The sequence below is a fragment of the Jaculus jaculus genome, chromosome 10, assembly GCF_020740685.1.
Source record: "Jaculus jaculus isolate mJacJac1 chromosome 10, mJacJac1.mat.Y.cur, whole genome shotgun sequence".
NCBI lineage: Eukaryota > Metazoa > Chordata > Mammalia > Rodentia > Dipodidae > Jaculus > Jaculus jaculus.
In genome coordinates this window covers 6,629,638-6,648,626 of record NC_059111.1, presented here as the reverse complement: position 1 = coordinate 6,648,626, position 18,989 = coordinate 6,629,638, and the positions used below count along the sequence as shown (strand labels likewise).

General features: G+C 46.4%; 1 protein-coding gene across 2 annotated transcripts in view; it reads left to right on the top strand.

Moving 5' to 3' along the window:
* Positions 1 to 9,461: 9,461 nt before the first annotated feature.
* The window catches only part of Myo1e (myosin IE), a 212,607-nt gene continuing 203,079 nt past the window's right edge, over positions 9,462 to 18,989 (top strand). The window contains exon 1 of one of the 2 annotated variants that reach the window (XM_045160389.1): positions 9,462 to 9,564. Coding sequence is in view for 1 of the 2 variants with exons in the window: in XM_045160388.1 (XP_045016323.1) it covers positions 9,741 to 9,743 (3 nt within the window). In the remaining variant the exon portion in view is untranslated. Of the gene's footprint in view, positions 9,565 to 9,607; positions 9,744 to 18,989 lie in introns of those variants that run through there. The other variant, XM_045160388.1, reaches the window with a different exon arrangement.

Genomic DNA, 18,989 nt, shown 5'->3' with positions numbered 1-18,989 from the left:
AGGTCGACCACGAACCTGCGTGGTAGGGGAGGCCCCTGGGACCGCGGCTGCAGTAGCCTCTGAGTGCCTGGGCCACTGAGCCCAGGGAAACACTTCCTGAGGGGTCCTGTGGTGATTTCTTCTCAAGGAAAAGTCTTTTAACTGAGTTCCTTGTTTTAATTAATTAATTAATTAACTTGACAGAGAAAGAGGAAGAGAGAGACCAGGCACGCCAGGGCTTCCAGCCTCTGCAAACAAACTCCAGACGCATGCCCCCACCCCCAGGCATCTGGTTTATGTGGGTCCTGGGGAATCGAACCTCCGTCCTTTGGCTTTTCAGGCAAGCGCCTTAACCACTAAGCCCTCTCCAGCCCTGAGTTCCTTGTTTTGTACCCTTGAGCCTCTCATTGATGAGGTCCTCCTGATTTCTGAGAGGCCCTTTGGGCATCTTTCTTATTGAGTTTTTTAAAAACACTTTATTTAATTGAGAGAAAGAGGCAGATAGAGAGAATGGGTGCACCAGGGCCTCTGTCCTCTGCAAACGGACTCCAGATGCATGCACCACATTGTGCATCTGGCTTAGTGAGTACTGGGGAATCAAACCTGGATACTTTGCTTTTACCAGCAAGTGCCTTAACCACTAAACCATCTCTCCAGCCCCCCCCCCTTTTTTTTTTTTTTTGTTAACTTAAAAAAATTATTTATTTACTAGAGAGATAGAGGAGAGAGAATGGGCAAGCCAGGGCCTCTAGCCACTGAAAATGAACTCTAGATACATGTCCCGCCTTGTGTATCTGGCTTACATGGGTACTGGGAATTGAATCTGAGTCCTTAGCTAAGATTTACAGGCAAGAGCCTTAACTGTTAAACCATTTCTCCAGTACCTCCACCCAAGTTTATCCCCCGCCCCAGGTAAGGTCTCACTGTAGCCCAGGCTGACCTGGAATTTACAAGGTAGTGTCAGGGTGGCCTGAAACTCTCAGCCATCCTCCTACCTCTGCTTCCTGAGTGCTGGGATTAAAGGTGTGCGCCACCACCACCCAGCCCCAAGTTCATTCTTTGAGACAAGATTTCACTACGTAGCCTTGGCTAGCCTGGAGCTCACTATGTAGAAATCTGAGGATGGCCTTGGATTTGTGATCCTCCTCCTCTAAAATGCTATGTACCACCACCTCTTTTTCTTTAAATATTTCATTCTTATTTATTAGAGACAGAGAAAGATAGAATGGGCCTTTAGCCACTGCAAACAAACTCCAGACACATGCACCACCATGTACCTCTGGCCATGTGTGATCTGGAGAATTGAACCTGGGTCCTTTTAGTTCCTTATCTTCACCGGCAAATTCCTTAACTGCTAAGCCATCTCTCCAGCCCCCACCGTCTCCTTATGAAGTGATGAGGATTGAACCCAGAGCTTCATGCAGGCTAGACAGCTCTACCGCCTGAGCCACATCTCCAGCCCCCATTCTAAGAACATGTACGAGATGGGGGGATTTTAGCCCAACTCCATATGTAAGAGAAATTTCATCCTAGGATTTGGGTTCTGAAAGCAGAACTCTTTGCTTTGCAAAATGTGGTGCACCTGATACTGGTATGAGTTTTCGGAAACATGCTGGGTAAGAAAGCAGGAAGCTCTTGGGTTGATGCAAATGCTCTGCACAGACATGTAAAACTGTGGATCCTCTGAGGACAGGGAGATCGTCTTGAACTTACTTCCCCAGCACCCGCAACGTTGCTCAACAAATGAGAGTTGCAGTGGGCGAGTAGAATAGTACTGGGTTGGAGGCTGGGCTGTAGCTCAGTGGTAGGGGACTTGCCTAACACGTATAAGGCCCTGGGTTCAATCCCCAGCACCACTTTACTGATTTTTTAAAAAATTAATAAGATATTTAAATATTTAAAGCATTTTTATTTATTTGAGAGAAAGAGAGAGAGAGAAAGGATCTCTTGCCACTGAAACAAACTCCAGACACAGGTGCCACTTGTGCATCTGGTGTTTTATGGGTACTGAGGAATCAAACCCATGCTGGTAAGCGTTATAAGCAAGTACCTTTAACCACTGAGACATCTTCTTAGCCAACCCCGCCCCCCCAGCACCATTTTAAAAAGAAAGTAATAGTCCGGAAACTATGCCACCAATAAACACGGTATTTATAGGAAGTCTCTTCGAGTATTTACAATAACAACTTGAAAAAAAATGATGGCATCAAAGTAGAAGAGACGAGTTGGGAAGAAGAAGGGACTCAGTGAAGGGGGCTTTGAGGGGGGAAGGGAAGGTGGTGGGAGGGGACTATGATCATGGTATATTGTCTATATTTATGAAGTTGTCAATAAAAAGTTGTGCTTTATAAAATAGACTTAAAGGCACAGGGAATTTTGTGGAAGAGGGGGTGGGAAGATTGTAAGAGCCACAGGGTGGGAGGGAATATCCAAAGACATTGCCAACCCCCCCCCCCACACACACACACAATAACTGCTGCTCTCACAACTCAGACCCCACGAATTCATGGTGAATACCAGCACCTCACTGAGGAGGGCCCTCAATGGAGCGGGGGTAGGGAGGAGGGAAATGATGGTGCCAACACTTGATGTGTCCATACAAAGTTTCTCCTTAACAACAAAAAATAAGTGTTTTGCTTTTGTTTTTGGTTGGTTGTTGTTTTTAAGAAGAAAACTAGCTGAGCACCAACATTCATCTCTCTCTACTTCCTCCCTGTGGATGTGCCCATGTGATGCTGGCTGTCTGCTTCTGCCATGTTTTTCTCCTGGTGGACTTCTCAAATCCTATGCTGAAAACGAACCCTTTCCTTCCTTCCTTAAGCTAGCTGCTGGACAGGTATTTTATCCCTGCAGTGAGACAGTAACTGACCCAACTGCCCACTGCTCATTCTGGGTTCTGGGTCAGGATCATGTCAGGCAGGGTCCCACCATCACGCAAGCTGAAATGAAGAAAGGAGAGTGCAGCGAGCTAAGAAGGAGATGAAAGAAGCATCCATGCTGGGCGTGGTGGCGCACGCCTTTAATCCCAGCACTCGGGAGGCAGAGGTAGGATTGTGTGAGTTCAAGGCCACCCTGAGATTACATAGTGAATTCCAGGTCAGCCTGGTATAGAGTGAGACCCTACCTAGGTAAAAGAAAAAAAAAAAAGGAGCATCCTTATATGCAGAAAGGCTATGAGACCAAAAGAGTTGAAAGCATGCACACTGCACTGTGGCAGTTTGATGTAAAATATTCCCCATAGCCTCAGGTGTTTGTAGCCAATCCTAATACTTCACCCCCAGCTGGCAGAGCCTTTGAGAGGTGGAGCCTTGCTGGAGGAGGTGTGCCACTGGCACTGGGCTTTTGGCATGTTACAGCTCGTTCAGCCCTCTCCTGCCTGATGTGATGATGTGGCACCGGGCTGTCTAGTCCTGCCAGGCTTTCCCTGCCAGGATGAAGTTTCCCCTCAAAACTGTGAGCCAGGGCTGGAGAGATGGCTTAGCGGTTAAGCGCTTGCCTGTGAAGCCCAAGGACCCCGGTTCGAGGCTCGGTTCCCCAGGTCCCACGTTAGCCAGATACACAAGGGGGCGCACGCGTCTGGAGTTCGTTTGCAGAGGCTGGAAGCCCTGGCGCGCCCATTCTCTCTCTCTCCCTCTATCTGTCTTTCTTTCTGTGTCTGTTGCTCTCAAATAAATAAATAAATAAATAAATAAATAAATAAATAACAAAACAAACAAACAAAAAAAAACTTAAAAAAAAAAAACTGTGAGCCAAAAACCAACCCTTCCCTTCCACGAGCTGCTTCTGGTTGGGTGTTTTGTCCCAGCAACAAGAAGTTAACTGTTATGTATACCCTCCTTTGTGTTCTGTTTTTCCTGGGCTCCTCACTAGATAGACACATCAGTTAAAAAACAACAAAAAAAGATTTTCTTGGGCTAGAGAGATGGCTCAGCATTTAAAGGCACTTTCCTGAGGACTTGGGTTCAATTCCCCACTACTCATTTAAAGCCAGATGCACAAAGTGGCACATGCATCTGGAATTCACTTGCAGTGGCAAGAGGCTGTGGGTTGCCCATTCCTCCCTCCCTCCCTCTCTCTCTCTGCTTGCAAATAAATAAAGTACTTTTGAAAAGATTTTCTTTTCCCCAACAAAGCTCTTTTTCCTAAAAGATGCTAAATTAGGATAACAGCTAGCTAGAGAATCTAATCATGAAGGATATAAGTTAAAAAAAAAAATAAATGAAAAGAGAACTATACAAGGATAGCATTCCAGGACCAGGAAACATAGAGACAAACAATCATTTCATTCAATGGTCCCCATGGATCTCGGCTGCAAGCAGCCCTGCGCAATAAATCAGTATTTATAGTGATGACCTTGAGTTTTCAATCGACAGCTATTTGACACTCAGCATGTTTTCAGATGGCAATGAAGCATTTTCCTTACTTAGAAACACTTTACTTCAAGTTTTAAAAAGTTTTTTTTGGTGCTTAAAAAAAATACAAGATTCATTCCATGATTGTTTTTTCAGTTTTCATTTATTTTTATTGATTTAAATTACTGATTTTCCTGCTTCTACTTTCCGAGGACTGTCTTAGGAACCTCCACACTGATTTCCACAATGGCTGGGCCACATTGCATTCCCACCGACAGTGTAAAAGGGTTCCTCTTTTTCTGCATCCTTGCCAGCATTTATGGTCATTTGTTTTCATAATGGTAGCCAATCTGACAGCAGTGAGATGGAATCTCAACATAGTTTTATTTTATTTTTGTTTATTTTTATTTATTTATTTATTTGAGAGTGACAGAGAGGAGAGGGAGAGAGAGAGAGAAAGAGAGAGAGAATGGGCACTCCAGGGCTTCCAGCCACTGTAAACGAACTCCAGACACATGTGGCCCCTTGTGCATCTGGCTAGTGTGGGTCCTGGGGAGTTGAGCCTCAAACTGGGGTCCTTAGGCTTCACAGGCAAACTCTTAACAGCCAAGCCATTTTTCCAGTCCTCAACATAGTTTTAATCTGCATTTCCCTGATGACTAGGGATGTAGAACATTTTTTTTAGATGCTTATATATCATCCATATTTCTTCTTTTGAGAACTCTATTTAGTTCCATAGCCCATTTTTTAATTGGCTTGTTTGGTTTCTTATTATCTAATTTTTTGAGTTCTTTGTATATCCTAGATATTAATCCTCTATCAGATATATAGCTGGCAAATATTTTTTCCCATTCTGTAGGTTACCTCTTTGCTCTATTCACAGCGTCCTTTGCCGTACAAAATCTTTGTAATTTCATGAGGTCCCAGCAGTTAATCTGTGGTTTTATTGCTTGAGCAATTGGGGTTGTATTCAGAAAGTCTTTGCCAAGACCAATATATTGAATGGTTTCCCCTACTTTTTCCTCTAGCAGTTTCAGAGTTTTAGGTCTGATGTTAAGGTCCTTAGTCCATTTGGACTTAATTCTTGTGCATGGAGAGAGAGAAGAATCTATTTTCATCCTCCTATAGACACATATCCAGTTTTCCCAACACCATTTGCTGAAGAGGCTATCTTTTCTCCAATGAGTATTTTTGGCATTTTTATTGAATATCAGGTGGCTATAGATACCCGGACTTACATCTGGGTCCTTTATTCTGTTCCACTGATATACATGTCTGCTTTTGTGCCAGTACCATGCTGTTTTTGTTACTATGGCTCTGTAGTATAGGTTAAAATCAGGTATGGTGATACCACCAGCCTTATTTTTGTTGCTCAGTATTGTTTTAGACATTGGAGGTTTTTCTGTGATTCCAAATGAATTTTTGGATTTTTTTTTTTTCCTATTTCATTGCCATTGGAATTTTGATGGGGGTTGCATTAAATATGTATATTGGCGAGCCAAGCACTTTTAACTGGTGAGCCATCTTCCCAGCCCCTGGAGTCACTTATTATTTTTATTTATTTATTTGTTTGACACAGAGAGGCGTGGAGGGGGGAGAGAGAGAGAATGGATGTACCCAGGGAGCCTCCATCCACTACAAACGAATTCCAGATGCATGCACCACTGTGCATATCTGGCTTATGTGGGTCCTGGGGAATTGAATCTGAGTCCTTAGGCTTTGCAGGCGAATGCCTTAACCACTGAGCCATTTCTCTGGGGACAACAGAAGCAGGGTCGCTCAGGGCGTTCCACGTGGGCATGATGCACCTCTGCTTCCCTCAACCCTTTCTGCCTCATTTCCCACCAACATTTTTTTTCTTTTACTTTGCTGTTGCATTTAATTTCGATTTTTTTTTTAAAGTGGGCTTGATGGTCAAATTCAGGTCCTCATGCTTTCAAAACAAGCATTTTGCCAAATGGACCACCTCTCCATCCCACTGTGAATGCATTTAGAATAATATTTTTCAGTAGTTTTTAGAACAATTTTTGTCTATATTGATATGGAAACTGGTTTTGTTATTTGATATTATACTCTTGCTGTTTATTGCCCAAAACATTTAAGTGGGAATTTTAAAAAAACAATATTTATATCAAAATTGTTTTGTACTTACCTTCTATCTTCTTCCTTTGTTCCTGTCATCCAAGCTCAGACAAAATACAGTTCATGCTGAGGGATGTACTGGGGTTCGTCTGAGTAGCGCCATCATGTGTCTAGAATGAGTTTTACAGTTATAAAAGCTATTTCCTAGCTAAGGTGGCCTTGAATGAAAATAAATCAATACCAGGGGCTAGGGTGGAGGTCACTCATTGGTAAAGCATGTACCTAGCTAGCCCAATGTCCTGAGTTTGATCACCACCACTAAACAACCACAAAAGTCTGACACTGTTTTATTGAGTCCTCTGAAAAACAGCTCCAAATTGGGAAAGTTAGAAGAATACTCATATTTTTAAATTAAAAAGGTTTTAGAAGCCGGGCGTGGTGGGGCACGCCTTTAAACCCAGCACTCAGGAGGCAGAGGTAGGAGAATCACCGTGGGTTCAAGGCCACCCTGAGGCTACATAGTGAATTCCAGGTCAGCTTGGGCTAGAGTGAGACCCTAACTTGGAAAAAAAAAAAATTTTTTTTTAGTTATTTTTATCAGAGACAGAGAAAGAGGGAGAGAGAGAGAGAAAGAGAGATAATGGGTGTGACAGGGCCTCCAGCCACTGCAAATGCACTCCAGACGCGTGCTCCATCTGTCTTACATGGGTCCTGGGGAATCAAACCTGGGTCTTTTGGCTTCACAGACAAGTATCTTAACCACTAAGCAATCTCTTCAGCCCTCAAATACTCATTTTTTAAACATTATTTTTATTTATTTATTTAACAGAGAAAGAGGAAGAGAGAGAGGGAAATGGGCACCCCAGGGCCTCCAGCCACTGCAAACGAGCTCCAGACGCATGTGTCCCCTTGTGTATCTGGCTAACATGGTTTCCTGGGGAATCCAACCTGGGTTCTTTGGCTTTGCAGGCAAATGCCTTAACCACTAAGCCATCCCTCCGGCCCAGAATACTCATTTTTAACGGTAAAGATTTTTCAAAATAGAATTTGGCTGAATTTCGCTGTCTTCTTCTTCCATCATCTGTGGATCACAACCATAGCTCCAAATAGTTTTCTCCTCCTTCTTTCCCTTCTTCCTCCCCATCCTCCTCTTCTTCTCCTTCTTCTTCTGTTTCAAGATAGGGTCTCAGGCTAACCTGGAATTCACTAGGTAGCCTCAGGGTGGCCTTGAACTCACTGTGATCCTCTTACCCCTGCCTCCCGACCACTGAGATTAAAGGCCTCTGCCACAACGCCTGGCCACTTCTCTCTTCTCACTTCTCCTTCCTCTTCCTCCTCCTTCTTTTTTTTTTTCTTGGTCTTCTCTTCCTCCTCCTTCTTTTTTGAAAGACAGGATCTTACTATGCTGCCCAGGTTGGCCTGGAACTCATGGGGTCAATTCTCCAGTATCTACATGAAGCCAGATGCACGAGGTGGCACGTGCATCTGGAGCTCATTTGCAGCAGGAGGAGGCCATGGTGGGCCTATTTATTCTCTTTCTCAAATAAATGAAAACATGAAAGAAAAAGTGTTAACCGCCACACACACAGCCTCTGAACATTTTACTCACCTCAGTGATAAAGCTCATTTCCATTAGCAGTTACTCCCACACTGCCTTCCCCCAGGCTCTTGACACAAAGCACTGGTCAGCCTGTCTCCACGCATTCCCTATTCTCCAGGTGCACACAAATGTGATCATGTGAACTTTTCTTCTGACCTGTTTCATTCAACAGAAATATTTTCAAGGTCGGTCTCCACTGTAGCACGTGCCTGCAGTTGATTCCTTTTCACTTCTGAACCACACAGTCCCGTTGTATGAATGCCCTGCATTTTTAAAAATCCTTTCTAGGTCAGACGACTTTTCATATCCTTCCACAACTCCAGGACCCTATATTTCAGAGCCCGAATTTCATCATTAAGTAAATCCCAGCAACTCATGTTACTTATGCTCAGGGAACTTCAGGTCTGGACCCTAAGGTTTGCAGTTCTCACCTCCCTCAGCCTCCTAGGCACCAGACACCTGAGCCTGGTTTCGGGTCTCCACGTGGCCCCTCTAAGACTTCCTGAAACCCGACCCTCCGCAGCGATGCGCGCTTCTGCGGGCATTCCACAGGTAGGTGTCGCCTGAAGTGGGATGTGGTTTCCATCCGCTGCCTCCCCGGGTCCCCAACTCAGTGCCCCAGAACCTTCGCCATCCAGATGGGGTGGGGATAAAAGAGAGAAAAAAGGAACACACACACACACACACACACACACACACACACACACACACACTTCCTTTGTTTCCCAAGAAAATTAATCCAGGTAAAAGGAGGGTAAATGATTTTTGTTGTTGTTGACTTTCCTCACAATCCAGACATAAGAAATAAAAATAAAAAGGATTTTCTTTAGACTGCGGCTACGACTCTGATATTTTAAACTGATAAAAATATTTCTCTTTATATATATATGTATATACTAAATATATATATATATATATATATATATATATATATATATGTAATAAACTTCTGGGAAAATAGTGCGACTTCTGCGTGGAAGGTCCATCTGCGCTAACTTGCACATTAAAAGACAGACCACAAAGTGAGACGCTGCGGGGGTTCTTCACCGAGCGTTTTCGCCCCCAGCGCGGGGAGTCCCCGGGACGAGGGGGCAGTCCGCAGCGCGCTCTGCAGGCTGGCGAGGCCCGCGGACTACAAGTCCCAGAAGCCTTTGCAAACGCCCCTCCTCCTCCAGCAGCCACCCCACGCTCATTGGTCACTGCCATTTCGTTCTGAGGAGTGACGCTGCGAAAGCAAGCTCTGATTGGTCAGGCCCGCGCCGACTTCTCCATTTATGGACAGATGGCGGAGGCTGAGCGTGAGCCGAGTACGGGTTAAAGTGCTGGAAGAAAGAGGAGCGAGGCCGGCTCGGCGGGCAGGCAGGCGGGCAGGCGGTCCCGCGGCGCGCGCACGACGCGTCCCGGCGCTTGGCGGCCGCAGCTCCCGGGTGGATCGCGGGGCTCTCGGCAGCATGCACCCCGCCTGCTAACGTCGGTCCCCCGATCCTGCCCTCACCTTAGCGCGGCGGAGCCCGCCTGGATGGAGTCCCCGCTGGGTTCCCATTGGCTCCCGTGAGTGCTTGGGTGTCTGGAGCCCGGTGGTTATTTATTCATTTACTTTTTTTTTTTTTTTTGGTGGGGGGTGCGAGATTGGAACCAACTTTTGAAGTTCGCCCAGGAGACTCGACTCGCGTTCCGGTGCCACAGCTCCCGGGCAGCAAGGACCCCGCGGAGGCGCCGCGATCACCATGGTGAGTTGGCTGTGCCGCGTCCCAGGCTGGACGCCTGACCCCTGGCATGGAGCAGGAAGCCCCGAGCCGGGGGGCACCCACCTTGGGCACGCTGCCCAGGCCAGGCTTGGACAAGGTGGACGCTGGAGTCTGCACGTCTCGAGCTCTGATATCCTGCTGTTGTTTTTTTTTAATAATAATCATCATAATAACAACAATAATAATAATTTCTATTTTATTTTATAAGCCAAGGTCTGGAGAGACGGGAGAGGAATCCGGGGGAAGGGGGAGGAGAAGCAAGGAAAACTTTGTTTTGTTGTTGTTTTTCTTAAGTGGCTTTCTGTGTCGCCGAACTTTTTTTTTGTGGCTGGGGTTGCTATGTCTGCCAGCTGTCGGTAGGCAGCGTGTGGGCACATCTGGTTTCGGTGGCACCGCCGTGGGAAGGGATCCCTTTCTCTTGCAAGGGAGGTTTGCGGAGTGGGACAGGCGCTGTGTCCCTGGGGTCCCCCGGCTGGCGCTGGCGAGGGGCTGCGCGCGCTGCATCCAGGGGCGCCCAGGTAGGACGATCACCTGGCGGTGGCCCGGACCGCGGGGACCCGAGGACGCCGCCTGTTCGGGCTGCAAGCCACGCTGGCCTGCACCCGAGGCGCCGCGGGTCCCGTGGGGGTCCCTGAGCCTTGGTCAATACCCCCGTCCCCTGCGGAGGAGGGCCCCACCCCGTCCCGGTCATAGCGCGAGGTGTCCGCCACCCCGGCGGGCTTGCCGAGCGCCCCCCCCCCCCGCGCCCCGCGAGCTTCCCGGGTCCGGTTTCAGCGTTCGGGGGAGAATGTGAAAGTGACCTGCAGGGTTTCTAAGCGCAGTCGCGACTTTGTGGCTACCTGCTGTCCCCTGCCCAGCCACACCCCACCTCCTCCCCCGGTAACCTTAGCCACACCCCTTGGGCTTTGGTGCGGCGTAGTTTTCCTTCTCAAGGACTCTTAGTTTAGGAGAGACTTGCCAGTCCATCAGAATAAATAAAGTGATCATTTTGACAGTAATAAAAGTCCTACCAAAACTGCACCGTTTCCACACTCGCAGCCTTCCAAATCGTCCTGCCGGGGAGGAGGACCTTGTCCCTTGCTCGGTGGTTGTAGGATGGTTTTGAGGACGAAGCTGAGTCTCAGAGCTGAGTTGAAAAGCTGTGTCCCACCCTCGATGCCCAGCCTGAAGGACCCGCGCCCCCGGCCCACCAGAACCCCCCGCCATCGCTCCAATGCAGCCCCCGAGCTCGCACTGTGCATTCAAAAGAATGATTATAAACAGAACTTTAAAAAGCACCCTCCCCCAAAGCTTTTACTTTTTACATAATCTAAAATTTATGTTACCTTTGTGCCTAAGAGAATACTTTTAATCTATAAATAAGCTTCTTTCTCCAGTTTTAAGGTTTCGGAAGTCAGTCCACCCTGCGGTATTTTTGGAACCCCCACAGAAACCCATTTGTACTGACGATGCATTTGGGCGGAGTTCCTTCATTGGGCATCAGGCTGCTTGCTTCGTGATGGACCTAGTACTTTAGAATTGCTGTAATTATATTCCATGGTTCAATATTTCTAAAAAAAAAATCAGTGTGCTTATGTCAAGAACTTAAAAGAATTTTACAGAACTTATCTACTTAAGTGGCACCTAGCGGAAATCAGCTTTCCCTCATTAACATAATTTTTCTCACTGGCCAGATCAAAATACAACCCCATGATAACTTTTTTTTTTAAAAGAGACGTAGGCAACATCGTGCTCAATTTGGCTCACTGTTATTGAAGTAGCTAGTTGGGCAAACGGATGTGGAGGATGTATGTCTGAAAGTAGAAAGTCTTCTCTGCAGTGGAGTTAGCCAAGGGTAGGGTACAGTCACCTACTGATGGGCTCCCTGCCATCAGCGGCACATGGGCATCAGATACGGTTGCCTGCCACAGGCGAGAAACATCGAAACAGCTGGCTGTCCTGAAACAGGAGATGTGCCCCGGACGTAGCTCCAGAGCCAGTCCTTTGGCCGCAGTGAAGGGAATCATTTCTTCCCTGACTTGGGAATTTCAGACTTTTCCATAGCTCGGTGAATTCGCCTTAGAGTAGAGTCCTGACTAACTCAGAAGCCCGGTTAAGAGATTTAATGTTTATGTAAGAAGTCATCTTCATTTGTGTACGGTGTCTGTCTGGGCCTGCCAGGTCCTGTCCTTTGGCTGCTGGGACAGGAAGGGATGGGCCCTTACCATCTGTGGGCGTGGCCAAGAATTAATGCAGAGACTAGGCTTCGGGCCACAGGTGTAGGAAGAGCACCTGTATGTGGACTCTGGTGTGTGTGTGTGTGTCCTCTGTGTGTGTCTCAGGAAGTGTGTTCACACATGAGAAAGCCCCTCCCTTTATCCCTAAGGCCCTACCAAGATTTATTCAGTTGTGACTCATGAAGAAAGTGGTCATTTCTGACTCATAATACAGTGGACTTTGTTTAGTTCTCTTCATCAAAACTCACTGTGGGACATTTGTTCTTGGGAAAATCCATATATGCTACCAGGCAGTTGTGACTGGTAAACTTTTCTAGAAGAGAGTTAGAGACGTGGGCAACAAACAATAGCCGTGCACATTTTCATAATTGAGTGGCTGCGGTGTAGGTTAGTGTAAACATACCCTTTGGCTTTTATAAACAGTACCCCACAGGTAAGGTAAGGTTCATTTCCCCGACACTGGCTTTCTCATCATCTACAAAGGAAGTTCTCATTTTGTGGTCATGACCAGTTTGGTCTGATGGACAGAAACCCGTGTCTGCAGTTCTGCTGTCTGTTCTGGCCCCAGAAATTGTGATTCATAGTGTTTAAAGTTTTTATTTTTATTTATTTATTAGAGACAGAGGGAGAGAGAGAGGGAGAGAATGGGTGCACTAGGGCCTCTAGCCACTGCAAACGGACTCCAGACGCATGTGCCAGCTTGTGCATCTGGCTTACGTGGGACCTGGAGAATTGAACCTGGGTCCTTAGGCTTCACAGGCAAGCACCTTAACTGCTAAGCTATCTCTCCAGCCCAATAGTGTTTGTGTGAATGAAAAGTGCAGAAATATCTGGATCAATCTCAATTAGCCATTGCCTTACACACTGTCTAGGCTACATTCCCTTTTCTTCCTGGGTGTCATCTGTGAGTAGCCATCAGTACGCTTAGAGCTTGGGCATCTGACGGGCAGTTGACTCCCAGTAAAAAGTTCCTTGGGGTGGAGGCTAGCGTGTCAGTAGAAAGTCTGGAAGCCATTTCAAATATGTTTCCTGAGAAGGTAACCTAGTTCACATCCACTGATGAGTTTATCAGATTGTTGGAAGTCTCGAGGCCAAAACAACACAGTCCAGCCCAACAGAACTGGGAAGGAAGGCAAACACAGCACGCATGTCAATCAGTGGCAGCAGAAAGGTTAAGGAAAGCTCTGTGGCCCAGGATGCTGCTCTGGGACAGTTTCAGGTGGGCCATCGAAGTGGGAAATGTTTGTGTAGCTCAGGACTTTGTCTTTTTTTGGGGGGAGGACGGATGGAGAGAGATGAGGGATGGGAAACAGATATTTGGATGATGAAAGTCATCCCCTTCCCTATTATTTTTTTCCATGGTAGGATCTCACTCTAGCCCAAGTTGACCTGGAATTCCCTGTGTAGTCTCAGGGTGGCCTTGAACTCATGGCAGTTCTCCTACCTTTGCGTCTGGAGTGCTGGGATTAAAGGCGTGCGCCACCACACCCGCCCCCTCCCTATATTTGCTGAGGACTTCAGCTGAATCAGTAGTTGGAGCCCCGTGTCTATGGCGGGGACAATCTGCTGGGGAGGCAGAACTCTGGAGACTACAAATGGAGCCCACACCTGTGCAGACAGGCACCACTATTTGAGCACGGCCACCCACGGGCCAGGTTGTCTGGTTGTGGAGAACCTGGGAGTCGGATCTTGTGTTAGACCTGCTGATGTTTAAGGCTCTGATGTCACCAAAGGGCCAAACAAGCTCATCTGTGAGTTGCTGTTTGCCAGTCTCGGTCGGTGTCCCAGCAACCAGGCTTCCTCCACACGCTCACCAGCAGGAATGTCTAAATGACAGCCACACACTCAGGGGTGACGTCTTTCGTCTTTATTGCCACATCCACATCCACACCTTCCCATCTAGTCTCCTGAGGGAGTGACCTGGAATTTTCTACCCATGGAATCTTGGTGCTGCCCAATCGGGATGTCTGGGTGTGGCCGCCACTACCCAAGGCTATCAGGCCACCAATGAAGATGGCCCGGTTGGTGATGCTGCACCCGAGCTTCTCTTTTTTACCCTTCCGCTGACCCCAGGTACTGCGCGGTGGGCTCTTGTTGCTTCCCGGGTGAATCTTGTGATGCAGGGGCGTGGTTCAGGAGTCGTCCTTCTGGCCAGACAACAGGTGGCTGTGAGCGTTTCTGTGATGGTTTGTCCCCATGCATGTCAGCATGTCATGGACTCATGTGACTCTCAGTGAGAGAGTGAACACGTAGTGTCGAGCAACTACTGATGAGAGAGGGCTGGGGTCTCAGGGCTTGGGAAGAACTTGTGAACGCGCCTTTGCAGTAGCCTCACTGTGCGGTTTTGTTTTGTTTTGGGGTGACAGAGAGAGAAAGAAGCAGATATATAGAGAATGGGCGTGCCAGGGCCTCTAGCCACTGCAAACGAACTCCAGATGCGTGCACCACATTGTACATCTGGCTTATGTGGGTCCTGGGGAATTGAGCCTCGAACCAGCATCCTTAGGCTTCACAGGCAAGGGCTTAATTGTTAAGCCATCTCTCCAGCTCACTGTGCAGATTTTTATTGTTGTTTTGAGGCAGTGTTTTCCTCTAGCCTGGGATGACCTGAAACTCACTCTGTAGTAGAGGCTGGCCTTGAACTCCTACCTCAGCTTCCTGAGTGCTGGGATTATAGACAAGTCCTACCGTACTTGGCAGACGTAGATAGATAGATAGATAGATAGATAGATAGATAGATAGATAGATAGATAGAGATAGAGATTTGAGAGAGAGAGAAAGAAGCACCAAGAAAGAGAATGAGTGCGTCAGGTCCTCTAGCCACTGCACATGAACTCCAGACACATACACCAGTTTATGCATCTGGCTTACTGACGTCCTGGAGAATTGAACCTGGGTCCTCTGGCTTTGCAGGCAAATGCCTTAGCCACTGAGCAATCCCTCCAGCCCTCTCCCCCATTTTTTTGAGTCAGGATTTCCCGATGTAGCCCAAGCTGACCTCATACAGTCCTTCCTCCTGACCAGTGGTGTTACAGGCATGTGCCACCACATCTGGTTCTAATGTGCAGAAATCTTCATATATATATAAATATATATGTGTGTATATATATACACACATATATATATATATATATATATATATATATATATATATATATATATAAAATTTTTGAGACAGAAAGAGAGAGAGAAAGAGAGGCAGATAGAGAGAGACAATGGGCATACCAGGGCCTCTAGCCACTGCAAACAAACTCCAGACCATGCGCCACCTTGTACATCTGGTTTATGTGGGTACTGGGGAATTGAACCTGGGTCCTTAGGCTTCGCAGGCAAGTGCCTTAACTGCTAAGCCATCTCTGCAGCCCCTGAAATCTTTTGAAACCTCTGGACAAGGGTAATATGTTTTGAGCATTATAGAGGGATACATAGGTATGTGCAGTCATGCTTTTCCAAATTTGAGTCATTTACAATGTTTTTAAAAGATGCGGTGGGGTCTGGCTCAGTGGTTAAAGGCACTTAGTTGCAAAGCCTGCTGGCCACGATTTAATTCTCCAGAACCCACATAAAGCCAGATGCACAAAGTGGTGCATGCATCTGGAGTTTGCAGCATCAAGAGGCCCTAGTGTGCCCATTCTTTTTTTCTTTCTCTCTCTCTGCTTGCAAATAAATAAATAAAAGGTGCAGAAACTTGTGTTTTTATCATATGATGAAAATTTTCGCAGTCATGAATTTTTTTGCACATTTAATTTTTTAAACTTTATTTGAGATATAGAGATAGGTAGGCAGGTAGGGAGAAGGAGAGAGGGAGGGAGGGAGGGAAGGAAGAAAGAAAGAGGAGAGGAGAGGAGAGGAGAGGAGAGGAGAGGAGAGGAGAGGAGAGGAGAGGAGAAAAGAGAAGAGTAGAGAAGAGAAGAGAAGAGAAGAGAAGAGAAGAGAAGAGAAGAGAAGAGACAAAAAGAAAAGAAAAGAAAGCTTGCCAGGGCCTCTTGCCACTGCAAACAAACTCCAGATAAATGCACTACTTTGTGCATCTGGCTTTACATGAGTACTGAAGAATTGAACCTGAGCCATCAGGCTTTGCAGACAAACACTTTTAACTATCTCCTCAGCTCTCAGTGATGGTTTTAAAAAATTAGTTACTTGTTTTGGAATGTTGAGGATGAGACCCAGTGCCTTACAACCAGATGAATGCTCTACCACTGAACTCCATCCCCAGACCTTGATATTTTTATTTATTTATTTTTTTAAAGTTTTTCAAGGTAGGGTCTCGCTCTAGCCCAGGCTGACCTAGAATTCACTATGTAGTCTCAGGGTAGCCTTGAACTCTCAACGATCCTCCTACCTCTGCCTCCCAAGTGCTGGGATTAAAGGCATGCGCCACCACGCCCGGATGATATTTTTATTTTTTAAACTTGCTTGCACTTGGCATTTACAGAGTAAATAAGGGGTTAAAGGTTAAATGCCAAAAGTATTAAAAATAAACATCTCAGCTGTGTAAGCGCATTCTGTAATAATGGTAAACAAATTGTGTTTTGAATTTCAGCTTCAGAATTTATTTTGGCAGAGGCAAAGGTTTTTGGGTATCCTAGCAGTTCTTTCTTCCTTTCTTCCTCTCTTTCTTTCTTAAACATCTTTTTCTGACACTGTGTATCTAAGTGAGCTTGCCCCTCTCTTCTGAGTTGCCATCATTGGCACACCATCACAGCTGTTCTTCAAAGCACATTTCATTTTTTTATATTTGTATTTGATTTACACATATGTGAGGGGTGGGCAATGCCACACTTCTTGCTGCTGCCAACGAATGTCAGATGTTTGCACCATTTTAAAAAATATTTTTATTTTTTACTTATTTGAGTGAGAGAGAAGAGAAGAAAGTGAGTATGGGAGCTCCAGGGCCTCTAGCCACCGCAAAAGAACTCCAGATGCATGCACCACCTTGTGCATCTGGGTTATGTGGGTCCTGGGGAATTGAACATGGATCCTTGGGCTTCGCAGGCAAGAACCTTAACCACTAAGCCATCTCTCGATCCCCGCACTGCTTTTTGTGTCTGGCTTTACCTGGGTGGCTTGGGAATTAAACCCTGGGTAAGCAGGCTTTGAAAACAAATGCCTTTAACTACAGAGACTTGTCGCCAGCCCCTCAAGGACTTCTGAGTGGTTGTGCCTTGCATCCATGACCTCACAGAGGCTGTCCTTACCAACAGAAGACTGCGCAATACTGGGTTGTTCGTCGACATGTCATCATGGGTGATGCAGGGGTGGGGAAAAGGGCGTTCAAATAGAAGAGAGGCTAGTAGGAAAGAAGAAAGGCCGCTGTGGAAGGAGGATGGGGAGGCAAACAAAAGAAAGTAATGGGGGCTGGAGAGAAGGCTTAGCAGTTAAGACACCTGCCTGTGAAGCCTAAGGACCCAGGTTTGATCCCCCAGTACCCATGTAAGGCAGACGTACAAGGTGTCGCATGTGTCTGGAGTTTGTTTGCAACGGCTAGAGGCCATGGCATGCCCATTCTCTCTCTCTCCAATAAATAAATAAATACCTTAAAAAAGAAAGGAATGGGAAAGGATTATAATCAAAATGCATTCTATACATGTATGAAAATTGTCAAAAAAAACAAGTGTTTGAAGGGGATGAAGAGATGGCTTAATGGTTAAACTGCTTGCTTACCAAGCCTAAGGACCCAGGTTCGATTCCCCAGAATGCACATAATCCAGATGCACAAGGTGGTGCATATGTCAGGAGTTCATTTGCAGTGGCGAGAGGCCCTCGTACGCCCATTCATTCTCTCTGCCCCCAATAACTAAATACAAATATTTTAAAAATTATATATTTGGGCTGGAGAGATGGCTTAGTGGTTAAGCACTTGCCTCTGAAGCCTAAGGACCCCGGTCGAGGTTTGATTCCCCAGGACCCACGATAGCCAGATGTACTAGGGGGTGCATGTGTCTGGAGTTCGTTTGCAGTGGCTGGAAGCCCTGGCACACCCATTCTCTCTCTCTCTCTCTATCTCTCTCTCTCTCTGCCTCTCTCTGTGTGTCTGTTGCTCTCAATAAATAAATAAAAAAAATAAAAAATTAAAAACAAAAACAAGTGTTTGATTTTCTGAGCTAGAGAGCTACTGGCTAGTCTAATCACCCATCTACAAGGCTCTGTGTTTGGTCCCTTTCAGCTATTTCTAAAAGCTATGTGCTCCCTCGAAGGAGGGAGAGCCCACCTGTGACCCAGAATAGCTGTGAATGCAGTCTAACTCGCTTGCTGAATCAGAAGGTTGGTCACCCCTAAGCCCAAGCTATGGAGACTGGTTCTTCTTTCTAGGAATGCAGTATAGATGCTGCCATGAAGGGAGTCTACATTCTCACTCTCTTCCGTATTCAGAGTTCTGATGTTTTGTTTTTAAAAAATTTTTTTAATATTTATTTATTAAGCTGGGCGTGGTGGCACACGTCTTTAATCCCAGCACTCAGGAGGCAGAGGTAGGAGGATTGCCATGAATTCGAGGCCACCCTGAGACTACATAGTGCATTCCAGGTCAGCCTGGGCCAGTGAAACCCTACCTCGAAAACAAAAAAAATTATTTATTTGAGAGAGAGGGAGAGAGAATGGGTGCCCCAGGGCCTCCAGCCACTGCAAACAAACTCCACATGCATGCACCTCCTTGTGTATCTGGCTAACATGGGTCCTGGGGAGTCAAACCAGGGTCCTTAGGCTGTGCCAGCAAATGCCTTAACGACTAAGCCATCTCTTCAGCCCTGTTTTTTCTATTTATTAATTAATTTATTTGTGTGTGCGTGTGTGAGCTGGGTGTGCATGCCTTGCCATGGTCTGTGTGCAGAGATGAGAGGATATTCTTGAGGTATGTGACCCTTTGCATCTGACTTTACATGGGTGAGGGGGAATTGAACCAGGGCCAGCAGGCTTTGCAAGCAAGTGCCTTTAACCACTGAGCCACCTCCCCAGTCCTGAGTCTGTTTTCTTAACAGTCTAGACATGATCAGATAGTTTTCTTTTTGAAATC